We start from the raw sequence: 23814 nt of genomic DNA on the forward strand, positions 1-23814 counted from the left end.
GGAGAGTGAACTGTGAGGAGGCTGCAGTGATACTGCAGTGTGAGTTGGACAGGCTGAGTGAGGGGGCAGATGCAGAAAAATGTGGATCAATGTGAGGTTATTCAATTGGCAGCAAAATTCCATCATGCAAATGATGGTCTGAATGGCTGTAAATTGGGAGAGAGGGATATGCAATGAGACCTAGGTTTTGCCGGACACCAATCACTGGAACTAAGCATGTAGGGGCAGCAGGCGGTGAAGAAGGCAAAACTGTACTCTGGCCTTCATAGAGAGAGGATGCCAAGTGCAGGAGCAGGGATGTCTTACTGCAATTATACGGAGTCAGAACGTGTGGTGCTGCAAAACCCCAGCTGCTCAGGCAGCATCTCAGGAGCAGGAGAATCAACATTTTCAGCATGGGCTCTTCATCAGCAATTATACAGAGGCCACAACTAGAGTATTGTGTGCGGTTTTAGTCCCTTCTGTGAGGAAGGATGTTCTTACTATAGAAGGAGTACAACAAAAATTTACCAAATTGATTCCTGGGATGGCAGAGTTAACATATGAGGAGAGATTGAATTGGTCAGGATCGTATTCACTGAGTTTGGGAAAATAAAGGGGTTTCTCATAGAAACCTATAAAATTCTAACAGGTTGCGAGTTTGAGAGGGAGAAGCTGGAAGCAGATGTAATGGTGTTGCAACTGAATAAAGACAACTGCAAAGGCATGAGGGAACATCTGGCCAGTGGAATTGGAAAGGGACCTGAGCAGGAAATTTGGTGGAGCAGCAGTGGGAAGGAATTTCTGGGGGCTAATTCGGGAGGCACAGCAGAAATTTACCCCTTCGGAAGGAGGATCATCCTGAGGGGAGGATGAGGTAACCGTGGCTGACAAGGGAAGTCAGGGACGGCATAAAACCAAAAGAGAAGGAAACAATGTGGGGAAGGTTAGTGGGAAAACAAAGGATCGGGAAATCTTTCAAAAACAGCAGAGTACAACTCAAAAAGCAATAAGGAGGGAGAAGATAGCATTTGAGAGTAAGTTAGCTTGTAATATAAAAGAAATCTGCAGGATTATTTTGAGACACCTGAAAGGTAAGAGAGAGAGGCGTTGGACTACTGAAAAAGTGAGGCTGGAGAAGTAAAAATGAGGAACAAAGAAGGGAATCATCAAATTCCTACAGTGCAGAAAGAGGCTATTTGGCCCATTGAATCTGCACTGACCCTCCACAGAGCATCTCACCCAGACCTACTCCCTCACTGCACTTATCATGTTTAATCCACCTAACATACACATTCTGGACTGAGAGAGGAAACCCATGCAGACACATGAGAGAATGTGCAAACTCCACACAATTGCCCCAAGGCTGGTATTGAACTCAGGACCTTGGCCTGGTGAGACAGCAGTGCTCATTACTGAGCCACTGTGCCACCCATAACGGAATGGTACTATACATCAGTTTCCACTGTCGAAGATATTCGCAGTAAACCAGGGGCTTCAGGACAGTCAGGGGCAGGAGCCGACACAAAGGAGAAGGTGCTGGAGAAGCTGATGCTGGAGAAATCACTCGCACCAGATGGACTACTCGCCAGACCTCAGTAGGACATGGCTCCGGGGAATGTGGAGGCATTGGTGGGGATCTTTCAGAAACCAGGAGTCAGGAGCGTTACCAGAGGGCTGGAAAATGGCCAATGTCACACCCCCTGTTTACAAAAGGAGGGAGGAGGGAGATGGGAAACTATAAGCTGGTTACTGTGATCTCAGTTATTGGTAAGATTTTAGAGCCCGTTATTAAGGATGAGATTGTGGAGTATTTGGAAGTGCATGTAAAATAGGGCGGAGTCAGCACAGCTTTGTCAAAGGGAGGCCATGCCTGACAAATCAGTCTGATGTCTTTGAGGTAGTAACAAATAATTTAGATAAAGGAGACCCGCTGGATGTGATCTATGTGAATTTCCAGAAGGCCTTTGACAAGGTGCTGGATGTACTAATGGGTCAGTCAAACCCTCAAGCCAGCTCTGCATTCAGGAGCATCATATCTGATCTGATTACTCCCAGTCTTGCCTATGCCCTACAACCTTTCACCTCCTTTCTTATCCACGACCCATCTACCTCAATCATAAAAATGTTCAATGACTCAATGCTTCCCCCCATCGTTAGAGGAAAACTCCTGCATCTCTGTGAAAAAGAAACTCCTCATCTCCATTTTACACAGTGACCTCAACTTCTCAATTCTCCCATTAGAGATTGTTTTACTCATTCAGAGGATGTGGGTGTGACTGGCCAGACCAGCATTTATTGCCCATCCTGGAGGGTAACTAAGAGTCAGCCATGTTGCTGTGTGTCTGGAGTTACCTTGAGCCCAGACCAGGTAATGATGACAGATTTCTTCCCTAAATGACAGTAGTGAACCAGATGGGTTTTCCCCCAAACATTGACAATGGATTCATGGGCATCTTTACATTCTTAATTCCAGGGTTTTACTGAATTCCACCATCCGCTGTGGCAGGATTCAAACCCATGTCCCAGAACATTCCCTGGCTCTCTAGATTAAAGTCCAGTGATAATCCCACTCAGTTATCCCCTCCGTACTTAACATAGATCTTCTCACTTTCAATCATGTTCCCTGTTGCTCTCTGTACTCCAGTGGATACAAACCCAGCCTGTCCAACATCTCCTCAGTCTTAGTTTCATATTTTTCTTTTAAAATGTGTCAGTCAGTCCAAGATATGTTTTCTTCACAAAGCACTCACCATCATCGGATCACTGCTGAACTTTAGCCTTCTTAGTCGTCAGAGCTGCTCGGAGATTTCTGATCACCATTTTCCAGAGACAGGGAGAGAAGCTTCATCCCAGTGGACTCATGTCGGGAAGGTCAGTGCAGTGGCAGAGTGCAGAGTGAATGGTTGGGTGAATGAATGGACAAGGATGGCCAGTACTTTGGGAACTCGCCTGAATTAATGAGGTACTGAGTGGATTGATTGGATGTCTGCTGATTTGGGGGCGGAGCTCAGTTGGTGGAGTGGGGTGGGAGATGAAGCGTTTGAAGGTGGATGAGGTGGGTCCAATGGACTCATCAGATCAAACTGAGACAAAGGCTCAATCTAGAGACTATCAGCTATGGTCACAGGGGCAATTGTGTGCCTGGGGTTAGTTCAGTCTGTTGGGGGCGGAGTTACAGTTCAGTGGGTGGAGGGATACCATGGTCGGGGGGGGGGTCCTCAGTTCAGGTTGGATGGGGCAGTCAGGTGATGAGGGGATTCTCTAAATATGGTCTGTGTATTTGGGGAGTTTGAGCGGTCTGTGTATTTGGGAAGTTGGGTGGTCTGTGTTTTTGAGTAAAAAATGAGGTCTGCAGATGCTGGAGATCACAGCTGCAAATGTGTTGCTGGTCAAAGCACAGCAGGTTAGGCAGCATCTCAGGAATAGGGAATTCGACGTTTCGAGCATAAGCCCTTCATCAGGAATAAGAGAGAGAGAGCCAAGCCGGCTGAGATAAAAGGTAGGGAGGAGGGACGAGGGGGAGGGGCGATGGAGGTGGGATAGGTGGAAGGAGGTCAAGGTGAGGGTGATAGGCCGGAGTGGGGTGGGGGCGGAGAGGTCAGGAAGAGGATTGCAGGTTAGGAGGGCGGTGCTGAGTTGAGGGAACCGACTGAGACAAGGTGGGGGGAGGGGAGATGAGGAAACTGGAGAAATCTGAATTCATACCTTGTGGTTGGAGGGTTCCCAGGCGGAAGATGAGGCGCTCCTCCTCCAGCCGTCGTGTAGTTGTGTTCTGCCGGTGGAGGAGTCCAAGGACCTGCATGTCCTCGGTGGAGTGGGAGGGGGAGTTAAAGTGTTGAGCCACGGGGTGATTGGGTTGGTTGGTTCGGGCGGCCCAGAGGTGTTCTCTGAAGCGTTCCGCAAGTAAGCGGCCTGTCTCCCCAATATAGAGGAGGCCACATCGGGTGCAGCGGATGCAATAGATGATGTGTGTGGAGGTACAGGTGAACTTGTGGCGGATATGGAAGGATCCCTTGGGGCCTTGGAGGGAAGTGAGTGTGGAGGTGTGGGCGCAAGTTTTACATTTCCTGCGGTTGCAGGGGAAGGTGCCGGGGGTGGAGGTTGGGTTGGTGGGGGGTGTGGATCTGACAAGGGAGTCACGAAGGGAGTGGTCCTTGCGGAACGCTGATAGGGGAGGGGAGGGAAATATATCCTTGGTGGTGGGGTCCGTTTGGAGGTGGCGGAAATGGCGGCGGATAATACGTTGTATGCGCAGGTTGGTGGGGTGGTAGGTGAGAACCAGTGGGGTTCTGTCTTGGTGGCGGTTGGAGGAGCGGGGCTCAAGGGCGGAGGAGCGGGAAGTGGAGGAGATGCGGTGGAGGGCATCGTCGATCACGTCTGGGGGGAATCTGCGGTCCTTGAAGAAGGAGGCCATCTGGGCTGTGCGGTGTTGGAATTGGTCCTCCTGGGAGCAGATGCGGCGGAGACGAAGGAATTGGGAATATGGGATGGCGTTTTTACAGGGGGCAGGGTGGGAGGAGGTGTAGTCCAGGTAGCTGTGGGAGTCAGTCGGTTTATAATAGATGTCTGTGTTGAGTCGGTCGCCCGAGATAGAAATGGAAAGGTCTAGGAAGGGGAGGGAGGAGTCTGAGACAGTCCAGGTGAATTTGAGGTCGGGATGGAAGGTGTTAGTAAAGTTGATGAACTGTTCAACCTCCTCGTGGGAGCACGAGGCAGCGCCGATACGATGAACTGTTCAACCTCCTCGTGGGAGCACGAGGCAGCGCCGATACGATGAACTGTTCAACCTCCTCGTGGGAGCACGAGGCAGCGCCGATACGATGAACTGTTCAACCTCCTCGTGGGAGCACGAGGCAGCGCCGATACGATGAACTGTTCAACCTCCTCGTGGGAGCACGAGGCAGCGCCGATACGATGAACTGTTCAACCTCCTCGTGGGAGCACGAGGCAGCGCCGATACGATGAACTGTTCAACCTCCTCGTGGGAGCACGAGGCAGCGCCGATACGATGAACTGTTCAACCTCCTCGTGGGAGCACGATGAACTGTTCAACCTCCTCGTGGGAGCACGATGAACTGTTCAACCTCCTCGTGGGAGCACGATGAACTGTTCAACCTCCTCGTGGGAGCACGATGAACTGTTCAACCTCCTCGTGGGAGCACATGAACTGTTCAACCTCCTCGTGGGAGCACATGAACTGTTCAACCTCCTCGTGGGAGCACATGAACCCCCACCCCACTCCGGCCTATCACCCTCACCTTGACCTCCTTCCACCTATCCCACCTCCATCGCCCCTCCCCCTAGTCCCTCCTCCCTACCTTTTATCTCAGCCGGCTTGGCTCTCTCTCTCTCTTATTCCTGATGAAGGGCTTATGCTCGAAACGTCGAATTCTCTATTCCTGAGATGCTGCCTAACCTGCTGTGCTTTGACCAGCAACACATTTGCAGCAGTTGGTCTGTGTTTTTGGGGAGTTTGGGCGGTCTGTGTATTTGGGAGTTTGTGTGGTCTGTGTATTTGGGGAGTTTGTGCGGTCTGTGTATTTGGGAAGTTTGAGTGGTCTGAGTATTTGGGAGGTTGAGGCGGTCTGTGTATTTGGGGAGTTTGGGGCGGTCTGTGTTTTTGGGGAGTTTGTGCGGTCTGTGTTTTTGGGGAGTTTGGGGCGGTCTGTGTATTTGGGGAGTTTGTGCGGTCTGTGTATTTGGGAGTTTGTGCGGTCTGTGTTTTTGGGGAGTTTGTGCGGTCTGTGTATGTGGGAGTTTGTGCGGTCTGTGTTTTTGGGGAGTTTGGGGCGGTCTGTGTTTTTGGGGAGTTTGTGCGGTCTGTGTTTTTGGGGAGTTTGGGGCGGTCTGTGTTTTTGGGGAGTTTGTGCGGTCTGTGTTTGAGTTTTGGCTGTCGGGGACAGTGTTGGCGGTCTGCCTGGCCTGTGTATTGGTTGTTTGGAAGCTGCTGTGTGGGTTTTTGCTGGGACTTGCTCAGTTCCGAGATGGAAACCCGGCTGGAGAGCTGTGTCTTGCTGCTGTTGCTGCTCCCGCTTCTCTCCCGCCTCACCCTGAGCTCCGGGGCTCCGAGTCTCCGGACAGAGACCACCAGCCACCCCGGGCAGGAGCTCCCCCAGAGCGGCCCCACTCCCGGGAACAGCCCCGAGCCAACACCGCACACCGGGCAGACAGCTCCCCAGCGGCACACCGCAGGTAGGAACTCCGAGAGATAGGTCCCGGCGGACAGGCAGCAATCCCGGGACAGGCAGGGATCCCGGGACAGGCAGGGATCCCGGGACAGGCAGGGATCCCGGGACAGGCAGCGATCCCGGGACAGGCAGCAATCCCGGGACAGGCAGGGATCCCGGGACAGGCAGGGATCCCGGGACAGGCAGGGATCCCGGGACAGGCAGCAATCCCGGGACAGGCAGGGATCCCGGGACAGGCAGGGATCCCGGGACAGGCAGGGATCCCGGGACAGGCAGCAATCCCGGGACAGGCAGGGATCCCGGGACAGGCAGGGATCCCGGGACAGGCAGGGATCCCGGGACAGGCAGCAATCCCGGGACAGGCAGGGATCCCGGGACAGGCAGGGATCCCGGGACAGGCAGGGATCCCGGGACAGGCAGCAATCCCGGGACAGGCAGGTATCCCGGGACAGGCAGCAATCCCGGGACAGGCAGGTATCCCGGGACAGAGGAAGATCCCGGGACAGGCAGGGATCCCGGGACAGGCAGGGATCCCGGGACAGAGAGAGATCCCGGGACAGGCAGGGATCCCGGGACAGGCAGGGATCCCGGGACAGAGGAAGATCCCGGGACAGGCAGGGATCCCGGGACAGGCAGCAATCCCGGGACAGGCAGGGATCCCGGGACAGACAGGGATCCCGGGACAGGCAGGGATCCCGGGACAGGCAGCAATCCCGGGACAGGCAGGGATCCCGGGACAGGCAGCAATCCCGGGACAGAGGAAGATCCCGGGACAGGCAGGGATCCCGGGACAGGCAGCAATCCCGGGACAGAGGAAGATCCCGGGACAGGCAGGGATCCCGGGACAGGCAGCAATCCCGGGACAGAGAGAGATCCCGGGACAGACAGGGATCCCGGGACAGGCAGGGATCCCGGGACAGACAGGGATCCCGGGACAGGCAGGGATCCCGGGACAGACAGGGATCCCAGGACAGGCAGGGATCCCGGGACAGAGGAAGATCCCGGGACAGGCAGGTATCCCGGGACGGAGGAAGATCCCGGGACAGGCAGGGATCCCGGGACAGAGGAAGATCCCGGGACAGGCAGGGATCCCGGGACAGGCAGCAATCCCGGGACAGAGAGAGATCCCGGGACAGGCAGGGATCCCGGGACAGGCAGCAATCCCGGGACAGAGAGAGATCCCGGGACAGGCAGGGATCCCGGGACAGGCAGCAATCCCGGGACAGAGAGAGATCCCGGGACAGACAGGGATCCCGGGACAGGCAGCAATCCCGGGACAGAGAGAGATCCCGGGACAGACAGGGATCCCGGGACAGAGAGAGATCCCGGGACAGGCAGGGATCCCGGGACAGGCAGGGATCCCGGGACAGGCAGCAATCCCGGGACAGAGAGAGATCCCGGGACAGGCAGCAATCCCGGGACAGGCAGGGATCCCGGGACAGGCAGCAATCCCGGGACAGAGAAAGATCCCGGGACAGACAGGGATCCCGGGACAGGCAGGTATCCCGGGACAGGCAGGGATCCCGGGACAGAGAGAGATCCCGGGACAGGCAGGGATCCCGGGACAGAGAGAGATCCCGGGACAGACAGTGATCCCGGGACAGACAGGGATCCCGGGACAGGCAGCAATCCCGGGACAGCAGCAATCCCGGGACAGGCAGCAATCCCGGGACAGACAGCAATCCCGGGACAGCAGCAATCCCGGGACAGCAGCAATCCCGGGACAGACAGGGATCCCGGGACAGAGAGAGATCCCGGGACAGAGAGAGATCCCGGGACAGACAGGGATCCCGGGACAGGCAGCAATCCCGGGACAGAGAGAGATCCCGGGACAGACAGGGATCCCGGGACAGAGAGAGATCCCGGGACAGACAGGGATCCCGGGACAGACAGGGATCCCGGGACAGGCAGCAATCCCGGGACAGAGAGAGATCCCGGGACAGACAGGGATCCCGGGACAGACAGGGATCCCGGGACAGGCAGCAATCCCGGGACAGAGAGAGATTCCGGGACAGACAGGGATCCCGGGACAGACAGGGATCCCGGGACAGGCAGCGATCCCGGGACAGGCAGGGATCCCGGGACAGGCAGCAATCCCGGGACAGACAGGGATCCCGGGACAGACAGGGATCCCGGGACAGGCAGCAATCCCGGGACAGGCAGGGATCCCGGGACAGGCAGCAATCCCGGGACAGGCAGGGATCCCGGGACAGAGAGAGATCCCGGGACAGACAGGGATCCCGGGACAGGCAGGGATCCCGGGACAGGCAGCAATCCCGGGACAGAGAGAGATCCCGGGACAGACAGGGATCCCGGGACAGACAGGAATCCCGGGACAGACAGGGATCCCGGGACAGACAGGAATCCCGGGACAGAGAGAGATCCCGGGACAGACAGGGATCCCGGGAGAGACAGGGATCCCGGGACAGACAGGAATCCCGGGAGAGACAGGGATCCCGGGACAGAGAGAGATCCCGGGACAGACAGGGATCCCGGGAGAGACAGGGATCCCGGGACAGACAGGAATCCCGGGACAGACAGGGATCCCGGGAGAGACAGGGATCCCGGGACAGAGAGAGATCCCGGGACAGACAGGGATCCCGGGACAGACAGGGATATTGGGACAGGGGGATTGATCCCAGGAGAGACAGAGATCACGGGACAGACACAGAACCTGGGACTGACAGGAATCCCGGGACAGACAGGGATCCGGGACTGACAGAGATCCCGGGACAGACAGGGATCCCGGGACTGACAGATCCCAGGACAGGGGGATTGATCCCGGGACAGACAGAGATCCCGGGACTGACAGGGATCCTGGGACTGACAGAGATCCCGGGACAGACAGGCATCCCGGGACAGACAGGAATCCCGGGACAGACAGGGATCCAGGACTGACAGGGATCCCGGGACAGACAGAGAACCCGGGACAGGGGGATTGATCCCGGGACAGACAGAGATCCCGGGACTGACAGGGATCCGGGACTGACAGGGATCCCGGGACTGACAGAGATCCCGGGACAGACAGAGATCCCGGGACAGGGGGATTGATCCCGGGACAGACAGAGATCCCGGGACTGACAGGGATCCCGGGACTGACAGAGATCCCGGGACAGACAGAGATCCCGGGACAGACGGATTGATCCCGGGACAGACAGGGATCCTGGGACAGACAGAGATCCCGGGACAGACAGAGATCCCGGGACAGGGGGATTGATCCCGGGACAGACAGGGATCCTGGGACAGACAGGAATCCCGGGCAGACTGTTTGGTTGACACGTCATCTTCAGGTCTGCCTGGTGCTGCTCCTGGTACGCCCTCCTGCACTCTCCATTGAACCCGGGTTGATGCCCTGGCTTGATTGTAATGGTTGAGTGTGGGATAAGTCAGACCATGAGGTTACAGACTGTGCTGGGGTACAGTCCTGCTGCTGTTGATGGCCCACAGTGCCTCATGGATGCCCAGTCTTGAGCTGGTGGATCTGTTCAATGTCTGACCCAACTCGCACAGTGCCACAGTTACAACTGGATGGTGCTTTATTGCCAGGAAAAGGATTATTAATCCTGAGAATGTGGTAATAGAGGACATAACTCCTTGGAAATGTGCTGTTCATTCTGCAAAAGTGGACATTCATCCCAAAATAAGGATGTTGTGAAACTTGACAGGGTTCAGAAAAGATTTACAAGGGTGTTGCCAGGGTTGGAGGTTTGAGCTACGGGGAGAGGCTGAACAGGCTGGGGGTGTTTTCCCTGGAGCGTCGGAAGCTGAGGGGTGACCTTATAGAGGTTTACAAAATTATGAGGATAAATAGATAAAGTCTTTTCCCTGGGGATGGGAAAATCCAGAACTAGAGGGCATAGGTTGAGCGTGAGAGGGGAAAGATATAAAAGAGACCTAAGGGGCAACTTTTTCATGCAGAGGGTGGTACGTGTATGGAATGAGCTGCCAGAGGATGTGGTGGAGGCTGGTACAATTGCAACATTTAAGAGGCATTTGGATGTGTACATGAATAAGAAGGGTTTGGAGGGATATGGGCCGGATGTTGGAAGATGGGACTAGATGAGATTAGGATATCTGGTCGGCATGGATGGGTTGGACCGAAGGGTCTGTTTCTGTGCTGTACATCTCTGTGACTCTATCTTACTAATGGCGTGGAAATGGACATGTCAATGCTGGGTTTAGAGTGTCAATCTTATGTTTGGTGATAGAATCCTGGGAAATAGGGAATTTATTCTGAACTGAAGTATTGTGAGATAGACATGAAGTTGAAGATTTGTCCTTTGTTTTTCAGACTTGGGGAATTCAATGTTGATATGCATACACTCATGCTACTTCCTGAGGTTCGATGTCTGTCTTTATTGAGGTTTAAATTCTTTTGTTAATGACTCATAATCATTCTGCCAAGTGGGGACTGGAATTCATTTTGAGATTGGATATTAATCCAGATATTGGGAGTGAGGTATGAGTCCTGACAATTTTGATCACTGTTGTAGTGAGTGAACTTGATTTGTTGAGATTCTTCAGGACAATGATTCTGGGCTCTTGAGCTGAAGTTTCAGAAACTTTTGTTTTGTTTTGCTAACTGATTTACAAAGCAGTGTCTTTGATGTATTGAAGATTAGCATTTGGAATGCACTGTAATATCCTGTCAGGGTCTGTATGTCCCAGTGTGGTTGGAGACTCACAGCTGCTGCCTCACTGCAGATGTGATAAGTGCTTGGAACGCGTCCACTGTTGTTGCAAGTTCAGACTGTCAATTCAGCAATGACACAGACTCAGCTAAGCTGCATGCCAACAGCTGGAGAGCTTTCAATTGCACGTGGGGGTCTGTGCTGACACAGCGCCCGCTGGAGAACACACATCCAGTCAGAATACTCAACCGCTGACTGGCACAAAGAACCACCACGTACTCAGCAGCATAGTATGTCCAACTCCCCACCCTCACACACACTGTACCCCATCAAACTGTCCACACACACACACACATACACACACACACACACCCTCACACACACACCCTCACACACACTGTACCCCATCAAACTGTCCACACACACAAACACACACACACTGTACCCCATCAAACTGTTCACAGACACACACACACACACACACACAGAGTACCCCATCCAACTCTCCCACCCTCACACACATGCTATACCCCATCAAACGGTCCGCACACACCCACACAGTACCCCGTCCAACACCCCCACCCACACACGCACTGTACCCAATCAAACTATACACACACACACACACACACACACACACACTGTACCTCCTCCATTACCCCTACTCTCACACACACACTGTACCCATCCAACTCCCCCACCCTCATACACACTCTACACCTCATCCAACTCCCCCACCATCACACACACTCTACACCTCATCCAACACCCCCACCCTCACACACACACTGTACCCCATCCAACCCCCCACCCTCACACACACACTGTACCCCATCCAACTTCCCCACCCTCACACACACACTGTACCCCATCTAACTCCCCACCCTCACACACACTGTACCCCATCCAACTCCCCCACCCTCACACACACACTGTACCCCATCCAACTCCCCCACCCTCACACACACTGTACCCCATCCAACCCCCACCCTCACACACACACTGTACCCCATCCAACTCCCCCACCCTCACACACACTCTACCCCATCCAACCCCCCCACCCTCACACACACACACTGTACCCCATCCAACCCCCCCACCCTCACACACACACTGTACCCCATCCAACTCCCCCACCCTCACACACACACACTGTACCCCATCCAACTCCCCCACCCTCACACACACTGTACCCCATCCAACTCCCCCACCCTCACACACACACACTGTACCCCATCCAACTCCCCACCCTCCCACACACACTGTACCCCATCCAACTCCCCACCCTCACACACACTGTACCCCATCCAACCCCCCCACCCTCACACACACTGTACCCCATCCAACTCCCCACCCTCACTTGACTCATGGACCACTGCAAGAGGTGATGGCTTCTCTCTGTTTGAGATTAAAATGTGCCATAATACCTGATAAAAGGCAGTTTATTTTCCCTCAGGAGTTACTCCAAGTTCTGGCATTTTCCCAGTAATTCCACAACTTTGCTCCAATTGCCTGTGCTGCTACAGGGAAATGCAGAAAAATGGAGAGTTGAGAGATTGAAGCACAGAAATTCACTGAGTGAACTGATCCTGAGTGTGAACCCTGTGGATAGTGCCCAGTGATTTATCGCTCACCCATCTCAGTGACGTGTTTTTCTGCCTGTTTTTGTCTCTGTGTAAGTATGGGCTGGTTTGAATGGAGTGAGAGTTGGACAGGTCAAATTCTATGTCAGCAGTGGTGGAGGCTGGTACAATTACAACATTTAAGAGGCATTTGGATGGGAATATGAATAGGAAGGGTTTGGAGGGATATGGGCCGGGTGCTGGCAGGTGGGACTAGATTGGGTTGGGATATCTGGTCGGCATGGACAGGTTGGACCGAAGGGTCTGTTTCCATGCTGTCCATCTCTGTGACTCTGTGACTGTATGAGTTCCTGGGTGTTTCCCAAAGCTGTGCTCTTTCTTTGTCATGTATAATGTTTCCGGCTAAATACAAAGTCCTAGTTCTTGATTTCTGTATGAGCTGGGGCAGAAATCAGACTGAGATGTCTTTGTGAACATCTGCCATTGGCTAGGGCAGAGTGTCTGCCAATGGGCATCCGGGTGGATGTTTGGGTGAAGTCATCAGCATGTTGTAATTTGTTCAGGAATACTCTGTAGGAGTCTTGATAGTTGGTAGTGGGCTATCTGTGTCACTGGGTATAGGTTGGTCTCAGGGGTGAGGAGATATTGGAGGTTTCGGTGAGTTTAAAAGTGGATAAATCCCCAGGCCCCAGTGAATTATATCTCAGGCTTTATTTGGGAGATGATGGAGGAAATTAACCAGAGGTGCCAGAGGATTGGAGGACAGCACACATGGTTCCATGTAACAAGGAGGGTGTAGAGATAAACCAGGGAATTGCAGAGAAATCAGTGCGTCTCACATCACAGGTTGGGAAAGTATTGGAGAAACTCATGAAGCAGAGAATCGATTTCCATTCGGAGAGGCAAGGTTTGATCAGAGTTAGCCAGCATGGCTTTGTCAGAGAGAACTCATGCCTAACAAATCTGTTGGAATCTTCCAAGGAAGTGACCCGGTGTGGAGGGGAAGGTAAGGCAGCCGGTGTCGTTTATTTGGATGTCAGCGAGGCCTTTGACACGTCCCACGTGGGAAACTGATAAAGAAGGTAAAAGCACGTGGGACCCAGAGTCGGGATTGGCAAGATGGACCCAAAATTAGCTCAGTGACAGGAACCAGAGAGCGGTGGTAGCAGGCTGTGACTGGGACCTGATGTGCAGGCGGATACCAATGGAAGGGTCTGTGCTCTCATGGGCTGGCTGAGTGGATGGTCCTGTGCAAGGGGTGGTGATCCCTGCTGATACGCAGTCTCTGCCAATGGGGGCAGTCTGCCTGGTGGGTATTCTCTCTCTATCTCTGATGGCAGTGCAGTATCTGCGTTTCCTCTCTGAGGCCAGGTTCTCTCGCGATTGTGATATTGTTTCTGATGTTCTTCAGATGCCGTGAGGAACAAAAAACAAAGAAAGGAGAAGGTGAAGGAGACAGTGAGAGTGGTGAAGAAGAAGAAGAAGGTGAAGAAGCCACTAAATGTTGATAAAGAGGGAGAGAAACCGCAGCAAGGTGTGTTGATCCTGTGAAATCTGAACCCAGGATGGAGGCTGTTGTCTGACTTTCCCACATTCCCACAATCAGTCAAGAACAGTCCACTGTTGATGATCCACAGGCCAACATGAATCACAAACAGAAGGATGTAAGAGCCAGGAGCAGGAGTAGGCCGTCTGGCCCCTTCGAGCCCGCTCCACCATTCAATAAGATCAGGGCTGATCCCTTCATGGCCTCAGCTCCACTCACCCACCCTCTCACCGGAACTCTTAATTCATTTACTGTTCACAAAATTATCTTCGCATTAAAAACATTCAATGAGGAGGCTTTAAACACTTCCCTGGGCAGGGAATTCCACAGATTCACAACCCTTTGGCTGAAGAAGTAAGTTCCTTCTCAACTCAGTCTGAAATCTGCTCCCCCTGGTTTTGAGGCGATACCCCCTAGTTCTAGTTTCACCCCCACCCCAGTTGAAACAACCTCCCTGCTTCTATCTTATCTATTCCCTTCATAATGTTTCCATCAGATTCCCCCTCATTCTTCAAAATTCTAGTGAATATAATCCCAGTCTACTCAGTCTCTCCTCATAAGCCAACCCTCTCAACTCTGGAACCAACCCAGTGAACCTGCTCTGCACCCCCTCCAGTGCCAGTACATCCTTTCTTAAGTGAGGAGACCAAAACTGTACACAGTACTCCAGGTGTGGCCTCACCAGCACCTTGTACAGCTGTAACATAACCTTCCTGCTTTTATACTAAATCCCTGTTATAATCAAGGACAAAATTCCATTTTGCCTTCTTAATCACCTCCTGTACCTGCAGACCAACCTTCTGTGATTCATGTACCAGACACCCAGCTCCCTCTGCACAGCAGCATGCTGCAATTTCTCACCATTCAAGTAATTGTCCTGTTACTGGTATTCCTATCAAAATGGATGACTTCACATTTATTAACATCTGCCAGACCTTTGCCAGCTCACTCGCAGAGTTACCCACTGCCCTTCAGCAGAGCTTCAAACCCCATCAGAACACCCAGTGAAATGTCAATTCCACTCACCAATCGGGAATTGAAAGCTAGTCTCAGGGACTATCACCGATTGCTGTTAAAAACCCATCTGGTTCACTCATGTCCCCAAAACAAAATGTTTTGACCTCAATCACTTCCTGTGGTAATGAATTCCGCAGCCTTCCCACCCTCTGAGTGAAGACATTTCTCCCCAGCTCAGTCTGAAAAGGTGCACAGTGGCACAGTGGTTAGCACTGCTGCCTCACAGCGCCAGGGACATGGGTTCAATTCCCACCTCAGGTGACTGTCTGTGTGGAGTTTGCACATTCTCCCCGTGTCTGCGTGGGTTTCCTCCGGGTGCTCCAGTTTCCTCCCACAGTCCAAAGATGTGCAGGTTTGGTGAATTGGCCATTCTAAATTGCCTGTAGTGTTAGATGAAGGGGTAAATATAGGGGAATGGGTCTGGGTGGGTTGCTGTTCAGAGGGTCGGTGTGGGCTTGCTGGGCCGAAGGGCCTGTTTCCACACTGTAGGTAATCTTATCCTCATGACTCTCTCATCTTTGAGAACATCCTACCTGCATCAAACCTGTCTAGTCCCATTAGCATTTTATCAGTCTCCACAAGAAATCCCCTCATTCTCAATTCCAGTGAGTACAATCTTAACTGACACAATTGCTTCCACCCCAGGAATTGATCTGGTAAACCTTCGGTACACTCCCTGGACCACCAAAACATCCTTCCTCAGGTAAAGAGATGGAAACTGCTCTCAATCATCACCCGTGCCCCAAACCTTTCAATGTCATTGGTACGAACATGGATGATGGTGACTGGATCCCTCCCCTCTATCTCGAAGGTCTCCTCCAGCCCTAAAGAGATGGCCTTAACCCTGGCACCAGGCAGCCCAGACCAGACAGCTGTCAGGCCTCCTGCTCCTGGCTGTAAAGAACAGTATATCCATTCGCGAATGATACTGTCCCCTACCACAGCCGCACTACTCTCTCCTCCTCCCGCGTGACTGTCTCCCTGTCCCAAAGGCCATGATCAGTTTGATCATCCTTTCTGTAGTCCCCATTCTGATCCACACAGCTTGCAGGAACCTGGGAATGTTGGACAGTTACAGAGGATAAGGCTCCTCAATGTGAGCCATCTGAGAGCCCACACCTGCCTCACTGGCAGTAACGCTGTGATGTTCCTGATCACACATTAACATGGAATGACCTGGTGTGAAGATTGTGACCCCAGCCCACCCTGGAGTAACTTTCCCCTTCCCTGACAGCTCAGACACCAGCTCCTCACATCAGATCCGAAATTCCTGAAGTTACAAATTCTTACCACAGATGGATCACATTGGGGTCCAGCAGCTCCCACACACTGCAGCAGCAGCACATCACCCAGCCTGCCATCATTATTGTATTGGATTAATTACCCAGGATTACCTGATGATTACACTTCACTGGACAGACACGTTGCTTTTATAAATGAAAAGACCATCTCTGTACGTTCTGCTTCATCTGAGATTCCTTTCCTGATCCAAACTGTGTTTCAGATTGCCCACCTCTGGGCCTGGAGTCCCTGAGAGTTGAGGACAGTCAGATGGCAGCATCGAGCAGTCTGAGAATTGGATTGGGAGCACATCGAGGCCGTCTCAATATACAGGTCAGTCTTGTCAAAGATCCACACGTACTCCTGACAATCAGCACACTGGGTTATTGCTCAATATCGGAAAGGGCTGAGCACCATCTCTCACTCACCCCGAATTGCCCTGGGGAGGATGCTGATGAGGAAATTAATGGAACTAAATAGTAATAAATGACAGTTTCCATCCAAGGACGTTAAAGGAAATGGGAACATGAAGAGACGTGAATTATTCAGAGTTCCTGAGAGACAGGTGTCATCCCTCTAGATTCAAACAGACACAGCAGCTCAAGACTGGGCCACCATGAGGCGCTGTGGGCCATCAACAGCAGCAGGACTGTACCCCAGCACCGTCTGTAACCTCAGGTAGTCACGGAGGGAACGGTCTTTGTGGAAGGCGGAAAGGGGTGGGGAGGGAAATATATCCCTGGTGGTGGGGTCTTTTTGGAGGTGGCGGAAATGTCAGTGGATGATTTGGTTTATGCAAAGGTTGGTAAGGTGGAAGGTGAGCACCAGGGGCGTTCTGTCCTTGTTACGGTTGTTCCTTCAAATCCCCCCACTTCCTCCAGACCAAAGGGGTAGCCATGGGCACATGTATGGGCCCCAGCTATGCCTTTCTCTTTGTTGGCTACGTAGAACAGTTGATCTTCCGTAATTACACCGGCACCATTCCCTACCTCTTCCTCCGCTACATTGATGACTGCATTGGTGCCACCTCATGCTCCCGCGAGGAGGTTGAGCAATTCATCAACTTCACCAACACATTCCACCCTGACCTTAAATTTACCTGGATCATCTCTGACACCTCCCTCCCCTTCCTGGACCTCTCCATCTCCATTAATGACGACTGACTTGACACTGACATTTTTTACAAACCCACCGACGCCCACAGCTACCTGGATTACACCTCTTCCCACCCTATCTCTTGCAAAAATGCCATCCCGTATTCCCAATTCCTCCGCCTCTGCTGTATCTGCTCCCAGGAGGACCAGTTCCACCACAGAACACACCAGATGACCTCCTTCATTTTGAGACCGCAATTTCCCTTCCCACGTGGTTAAAGATGCCCTCCAACGCATCTCGTCCACATCCCGCAGCTCCGCCCTCAGACCCCACCCCTCCAACTGTAACAAGGACAGAACGCCCCTGGTGCTCACCCTCCACCCTACCAACCTTCGCATAAACCAAATCATCCGCCGACATTTCCGCCACCTCCAAAAAGACCCCACCACCAGGGATATATTTCCCTTCCTACCCCTTTCTGCCTTCCGCAAAGACAGTTCCCTCTGTGACTACCTGGTCAGGTCCACGCCTCCCTACAACCCACCCTCCCATCCTGGCACTTTCCCCTGCCACCGCAGGAACTGTAAAACCTGTGCCCACACCTCCTCCCTCAACTCTATCCAAGGCCCTAAAGGAGCCTTCCACATCCATCAACGTTTTACCTGCACATCCACTAACGTCAGTTATTGTATCCGTTGCTCCCGATGCGGTCTCCTCTACATTGGGGAGACTGGGCGCCTCCTAGCAGAGCGCTTTAGGGAACATCTCTGGGACACCCGCACCAATCAACCACACTGCCCCGTGGCCCAACATTTCAACTCCCCCTCCCACTCTGCTGAAGACATGGAGGTCCTGGGCCTCCTTCACCGCCACTCCCTCACCACCAGACGCCTGGAGGAAGAACACCTCATCTTCCGCCTCAAAACACTTCAACCCCAGTGCATCAATGTGGACTTCAACAGCTTCCTCATTTCCCCTTCCCCCACCTCACCCTAGTTCCAAACTTCCAGCTCAGCACTCTCCCCATGACTTGTCCGTACTTGTCTGACCTGCCTAGCTCCTTTCCCACCTATCCACTCCACCCTCTCCTCCCTGACCTATCGCCTTCATCCCCTCCCCCACTCACCCATTGTACTCTATGCTATTCTCTCCCCACCCCCACCCTCCTCTAGCTTATCTCTCCACGCTTCAGGCTCACTGCCTTTATTCCTGATGAAGGGCTTTTGCCCGAAACGCCAATTTCGCTGCTCGTTGGATGCTGCCTGAACTGCAACCACTCTGGGCTGTTGTTGCCTGGTCTGGGCGATTTATTAACTTCAGCATCCCCAGCACCTTCTTCTTAGTGATGGCCACTACGCTTCCCTCTGTCCCCTGACTCTCCTGAGATTCTGGTGTGCTGCTGTTATCTTTCATTGTAAAAACTAATGTGAAGTATTCAGTTCCTCTGCTAGTTCTTTGTTCCCCATTACTATATCTCCAGCTTCAGTTTCCACCGGTCCAATGTCCACTCTTGTCTGTCTCTCTCTCTTTCTCTTACCTTTTAGATGTCTAAAAAGAATTTTGCAATCTTCCTTTATGTTACTGGTTAGCTTCCCCTTGTGTTTCATCTTCTCCCCACATTATTTCTTCTTTCGTTCCCTCTGCTGGTTTTTAAAGGCTTCCCCCTAATCTTTACTACCGTGTTATGCTTTTTCTTTTGCTTTTATGCTGTCCCTGACTTCCCTTATCAGCCACGGTTGCCTTGCCCTCCCTTTCTTCCTCGGGGTAAATTTCTGCTGTGTGTCCTGGATTACTAAATGTATAGGGTGTAGGTTTGCTCGCTGAGCTGTAGGTTTGATTTACAGACGTTTCATTACCTGGCCAGGTAACATCATCAGTGGCCACCTCCAAGTGAAGCGAAGCTGTTGTCTCCTGCTTTCTATTTATATCTTTCTCCTGGATGGGGTTCCCAGGGTTTGTGGTGATGTCATTTCCTGTTCGTTTTCTGAGCAGTTGATAGATGGCATCTAGGTCGATGTGTTTGTTTATGGCGTTATGGTTAGAGTGCCAGGCCTCTAGGAATTCTCTGGCATGTCTTTGCTTAGCCTGTCCCAGGATAGATGTGTTGTCCCAGTTGAAATGATGGGTTTTTTTCATCTGTGTTTAGGGCTACGAGGGAGACAGGGTTGTATCTTTTTTGTGGCTAGCTGGTGTTCGTGTATCCTGGTGGCTAACTTTCTTCCTGTTTGTCCTACGTAGTGTTTGTGGCAGTCCTTGCATGGAATTTTGTAGATGGCGTTGGTTTTGTCCATGGGTTGTACTGGGTCTTTTAAGTTAGTTAGGTTTTTGTTTGAGAGTGTTGGTGGGTTTGTGTGCTACTAGGATTCTGAGGGGTCTCAGTAGTCTGGCTGTCATTTCTGAAACTTCTTTGATGTATGTTTACAGTCACACACACTGAGCCTGCATGATGATCTTAAACTGATTGTCGGCATAAATCTTTGCACACTCAGGACTATTTAGCAAAGAAAGATGGGTGGTCAATCGTCAGTCACCATTCACTGTTACATCCTCCCTGTATCTCTGCTAATCTGAGACCTCTTACTAACCAGCCAGCCTGTTACTCTCCTGAAGTATCAGTGTTACTGTCCCCACACATTGCCATTGCTGTATATTGTTGTGAATCTCTGTCCGAAACCAGCTTACTGCCGAGCTGCTGCAGCACTTTAAGTAGCTCTTCCATTGGACTCAGAACTGTCCTCGAGAGAACCCTGCTGAGAATCAGAGGCCTGTCTCAGTGGGGCCAGCAGTTCCAGGCTGTCTTCCCTTTCTCCCCCTGATCACTTTCCCACTCTCTCTCTCTCTCTCTCTCTTATGTTTGTTTAGGCTGGTCTCAATGAGGGTGACTGGTATGATGGAGCCTGGTGTGCTAGCAGAGAGGACACTGAACAATGGCTGGAGATTGATTCCCGTCGCTTGATCAGGTTTACTGGGATTGTTACACAAGGCAGGAATTCCCTTTGGAGGTAAGTAGTGGGAAATGATTCTCCCCTCTCTCTCTATTTGTAATGTTAACTTTGTCTGATCAGTGTGAGTTGTGATTACGCTCAGCAGCAGTGAGTGGCTGGATGGATTTCGGACTGAGGGGGATACAGAGCGAAAAAGGCTTCCAGAGAATTCAAGACTTTTTATTTTCTCATGGAATGTGGGTGTCACCGGCTGGGCCCAGTATTTATCGCCCGTCCCTAGTTGCCCCTTGAGAAGGTGGGGGTGAGCTGCCTTCTTGAACCGCTGCAGTCCATGTGCTGTGGGTTGACCCACAATACCCTTAGGGAGGGAATTCCAGGATTGTCACCCAGTGACAGTGAAGGAACGGAGATGTATTTCCAAGTCAGGATAGTGAGTGTCTCGGAGGGGACTTGCAGGGGGTGGTGTTCCCATGTATCTGCTGGTAAGTAAAAAATGAGGTCTGCAGATGCTGGAGATCACAGCTGCAAATGTGTTGCTGGTCAAAGCACAGCAGGTTAGGCAGCATCTCAGGAATAGGGAATTCGACGTTTCGAGCATAAGCCCTTCATGTATCTGCTGCCCTTGTCCTGTCACCCAGCAGTCCCCCATGGCTGGATCTGAACCACCTCCTTCCCACAGGCTAGATTAGACAGCATCAGTTTCGGAACAGGAACAGGAGCAGGCCATTCAGCCCATTGAACCGCCCTGCCATTCAATCCAATCACGGCTGGTGAAAGTCTTCATTGTATTTCTTGCACTGGAACCCGTGTATATCCCGAGGAACCCGAAATCGCTCAGTCTCTATCCACATCATACTCAAACGCTGCGTCTCCACAGCCCCCACTGACTTGAGGTGTCGAAAGGTTCACAAGTCTCGGAGCAAAAACAAAGTCGCCTCATTTCTGACTTCAGTGGCACTCCTTTGCTTTTAACGTTGTGCACCCAGTTTGAGACTCTCCAGTCTGGAACCTGCCTATCCCTGTAAGGGTTGAACCTGCCTATCCCTGTAAGGGTTAAACCTGCCTATCCATGAAAGGGTTAAACCTGCCTATCCCTGTAAGGGTTGTACCTGCCTATCCCTGAAAGGGTTAAACCTGCCTATCCCTAAAAGGGTTGAACCTGCCTATCCCTGAAAGGGTTAAATCTGCCTATCCCTGTAAGGGTTGTACCTGCCTATCCCTGAAAGGGTTAAACCTGCCTATCCCTGAAAGGGTTGTACCTGCCTATCCCTGAAAGGGTTAAACCTGCCTATCCCTGAAAGGGTTGAACCTGCCTATCCCTGAAAGGGTTAAACCTGCCTATCCCTGATTTGATTAGATTACTTACAGTGTGGAAACAGGCTCTTCGGCCCAACAAGTCCACACCGACCCGCCCATACCCCTACATTTACCCCGTACCTAACACTACGGACAATTTAGCATAGAGTTGACCCTGCCTATCCCTGTAAGGGTTGACCCTGCCTATCCCTGAAAGGGTTGACCCTGCCTATCCCTGAAAGGGTTAAACCTGCCTATCCCTGTAAGGGTTGACCCTGCCTATCCCTGAAAGGGTTTTCAACGAGATCCCTTTCATTCTCCAAAACACTCGACAATACAGACCCAATTTGTCCAGTCTCTCTTCATGGGATAGTCCCGCCATTCCGGGTACAAGTTTCATCATCCTGGCGTTCTGAGGAAAGGTTACTGGACCTGAAACATTAACTCAGTTTCTCTCTCCTCAGGCCTGCCTGACCTGCTGAGTCTCTCCAGCATGTTTTGTTGTTGGTGAGCCTTTGTTACATTCCCAACATGTCAATGAGATCTTTCCTGAAAACAGGAGGCCATGACAACAGGGGACAGTTTGAGGAGTAGATGCTTTCATAATCACCTTCCAACCTTCCCGCAGCTCTGGAATGGTTTCTGCGGATTGCACTGACACAGTGCACATCCATTAGAGATTTGTCAACTCAACAGGTCATTGACAAAAACTGCACCCAGCACCCCAGCAGCAATCTAGCCAAGCTCCTCTCCAGCGCTGGGATTTACTGCTGCTGTACTCAACTCCTGTTGTCATCAATGTTAATGCTTCATTCACCTTCTCATGGCTTCTGCACCTGGGTGTTAGCCTTGAGTGACTTTTCAATAAGGACACCCAGGTCCCTTTATCCAACTGTATTTTCCACCCTCTGACCAGGAAAGAAACACTCTGCACCTCTGTTTCTCTGACCAAAGTGGATAACCTCACATGTTTCCATATTATATTCCATCAGCCATGTTCTGGCCCTGTCACCGAGTCTGTCCAAATGCTCTTGAAGCAGCTTTACATCTTCCTCACACACACATTCTCCCACTTAGCTTTGTATCATTTCACAAATTTGGAAAGATTAAATTTGATCCTCACCTCCAAACCATTGCTCAGTATTATGAATTGTTGAGGCTGAACCACTGATCCAGGTGGTGTCCTGTTTGTCAGAGACTGTCAATGTGAGAACAACCAACTCATTCCTACTCTCTGTCTTTTGTCTATTCGTCAATCATTATCTTCTTCATTTTGTGCTTTAATCTTTCTCACTGGCCTTTTGTGGGGACTTTATCAAAAGCAAGCTGAAAATGTGAGTACTCTGTGTTAATCTGGGTCAGCACAGGCTGGGAGGGCCGGAGGGCCTGTTCCTGGACTGGAATGTTCTTTGTCCTGTGTTAGTAATATTGTGGAGGAAGGTTTTCTGGGGATTGTACGTGTTATATATCGTGAGTGATTTTAATTTACATACAGTTTGGACAAACCAAGCCAAAAATAATGTTGGGCAAGAGGATTTCCTGGAGATGTGTTATGGGCAATATATGCTGATCCAACCAGTGACTGCCATACCATGAGTAAATAGAGGGTGCTGCCTTACCACGTGGTGGACTCCTGGATCTGAGGCTGGTTCTGAAGGCAAATCACTCACATGGGAACTTGGTCTTAAACAGCAGGAACCAAATTCAAAAAATATCAGATTCCATTTCCAGGCACTTGGAACATTCCCTGAAAATTAAACAGATTGAACTTTAAAACATTCATGTGCCGAACAGACAGGTTTGTGCAAGTACAAATCTGAAAATTATATCCCAGCTGACTTCAATCCAATCTGGCCAGGAACTCTGTTTCTCCCTCACATGAACAAAACCTCCCTCCTGCTGCTTGGGGCCATTCCATGTTCCAACAGCAGCGACCAGCTCCCAGCAGTCTCAAAACAAAGCTCACTAGTTTGAACAAAAGCTCTTTAAGCAGTAAGTGTGATATCTCTCTCCCAAAGGCGTCGTTTCACCTTGTGGAACAGTCTCGGACCAGACGGTATCATCTCAGATCAAGGGGTTAGCTAGTAAAGAGAGATGAGGAGGAATTTCTTCTCTCGGAGCGGAGTGAATTCTTTCCCACAGAGGGCTGTTGAGACTGGGTCATGCAGTATATTCAAGGCTGAGAGAGATTGTTAATCAGGAAGGGAATTGGGGGTTGGAGAAAAGGCAGGAAGGTGGTGTTGAGGACAG

General features: G+C 51.7%; 1 protein-coding gene across 1 annotated transcript in view; it reads left to right on the forward strand.

Moving 5' to 3' along the window:
- The first annotated feature begins 5923 nt into the window (after positions 1–5923).
- LOC132819733 (inactive carboxypeptidase-like protein X2) overlaps positions 5924–23814 on the forward strand; it is a 76080-nt gene continuing 58189 nt past the window's right edge. Inside the window, exons 1-4 of the mRNA XM_060831425.1 lie at positions 5924–6174; positions 13796–13918; positions 16452–16561; positions 20186–20325. Coding sequence (XP_060687408.1) covers positions 5967–6174; positions 13796–13918; positions 16452–16561; positions 20186–20325 — 581 coding nt within the window. The 5' untranslated portion in view covers positions 5924–5966. The remainder of the gene's footprint in view (positions 6175–13795; positions 13919–16451; positions 16562–20185; positions 20326–23814) is intronic.

This window comes from Hemiscyllium ocellatum, chromosome 1 (assembly GCF_020745735.1).
Source record: "Hemiscyllium ocellatum isolate sHemOce1 chromosome 1, sHemOce1.pat.X.cur, whole genome shotgun sequence".
NCBI classification, from domain to species: Eukaryota; Metazoa; Chordata; class Chondrichthyes; order Orectolobiformes; family Hemiscylliidae; genus Hemiscyllium; species Hemiscyllium ocellatum.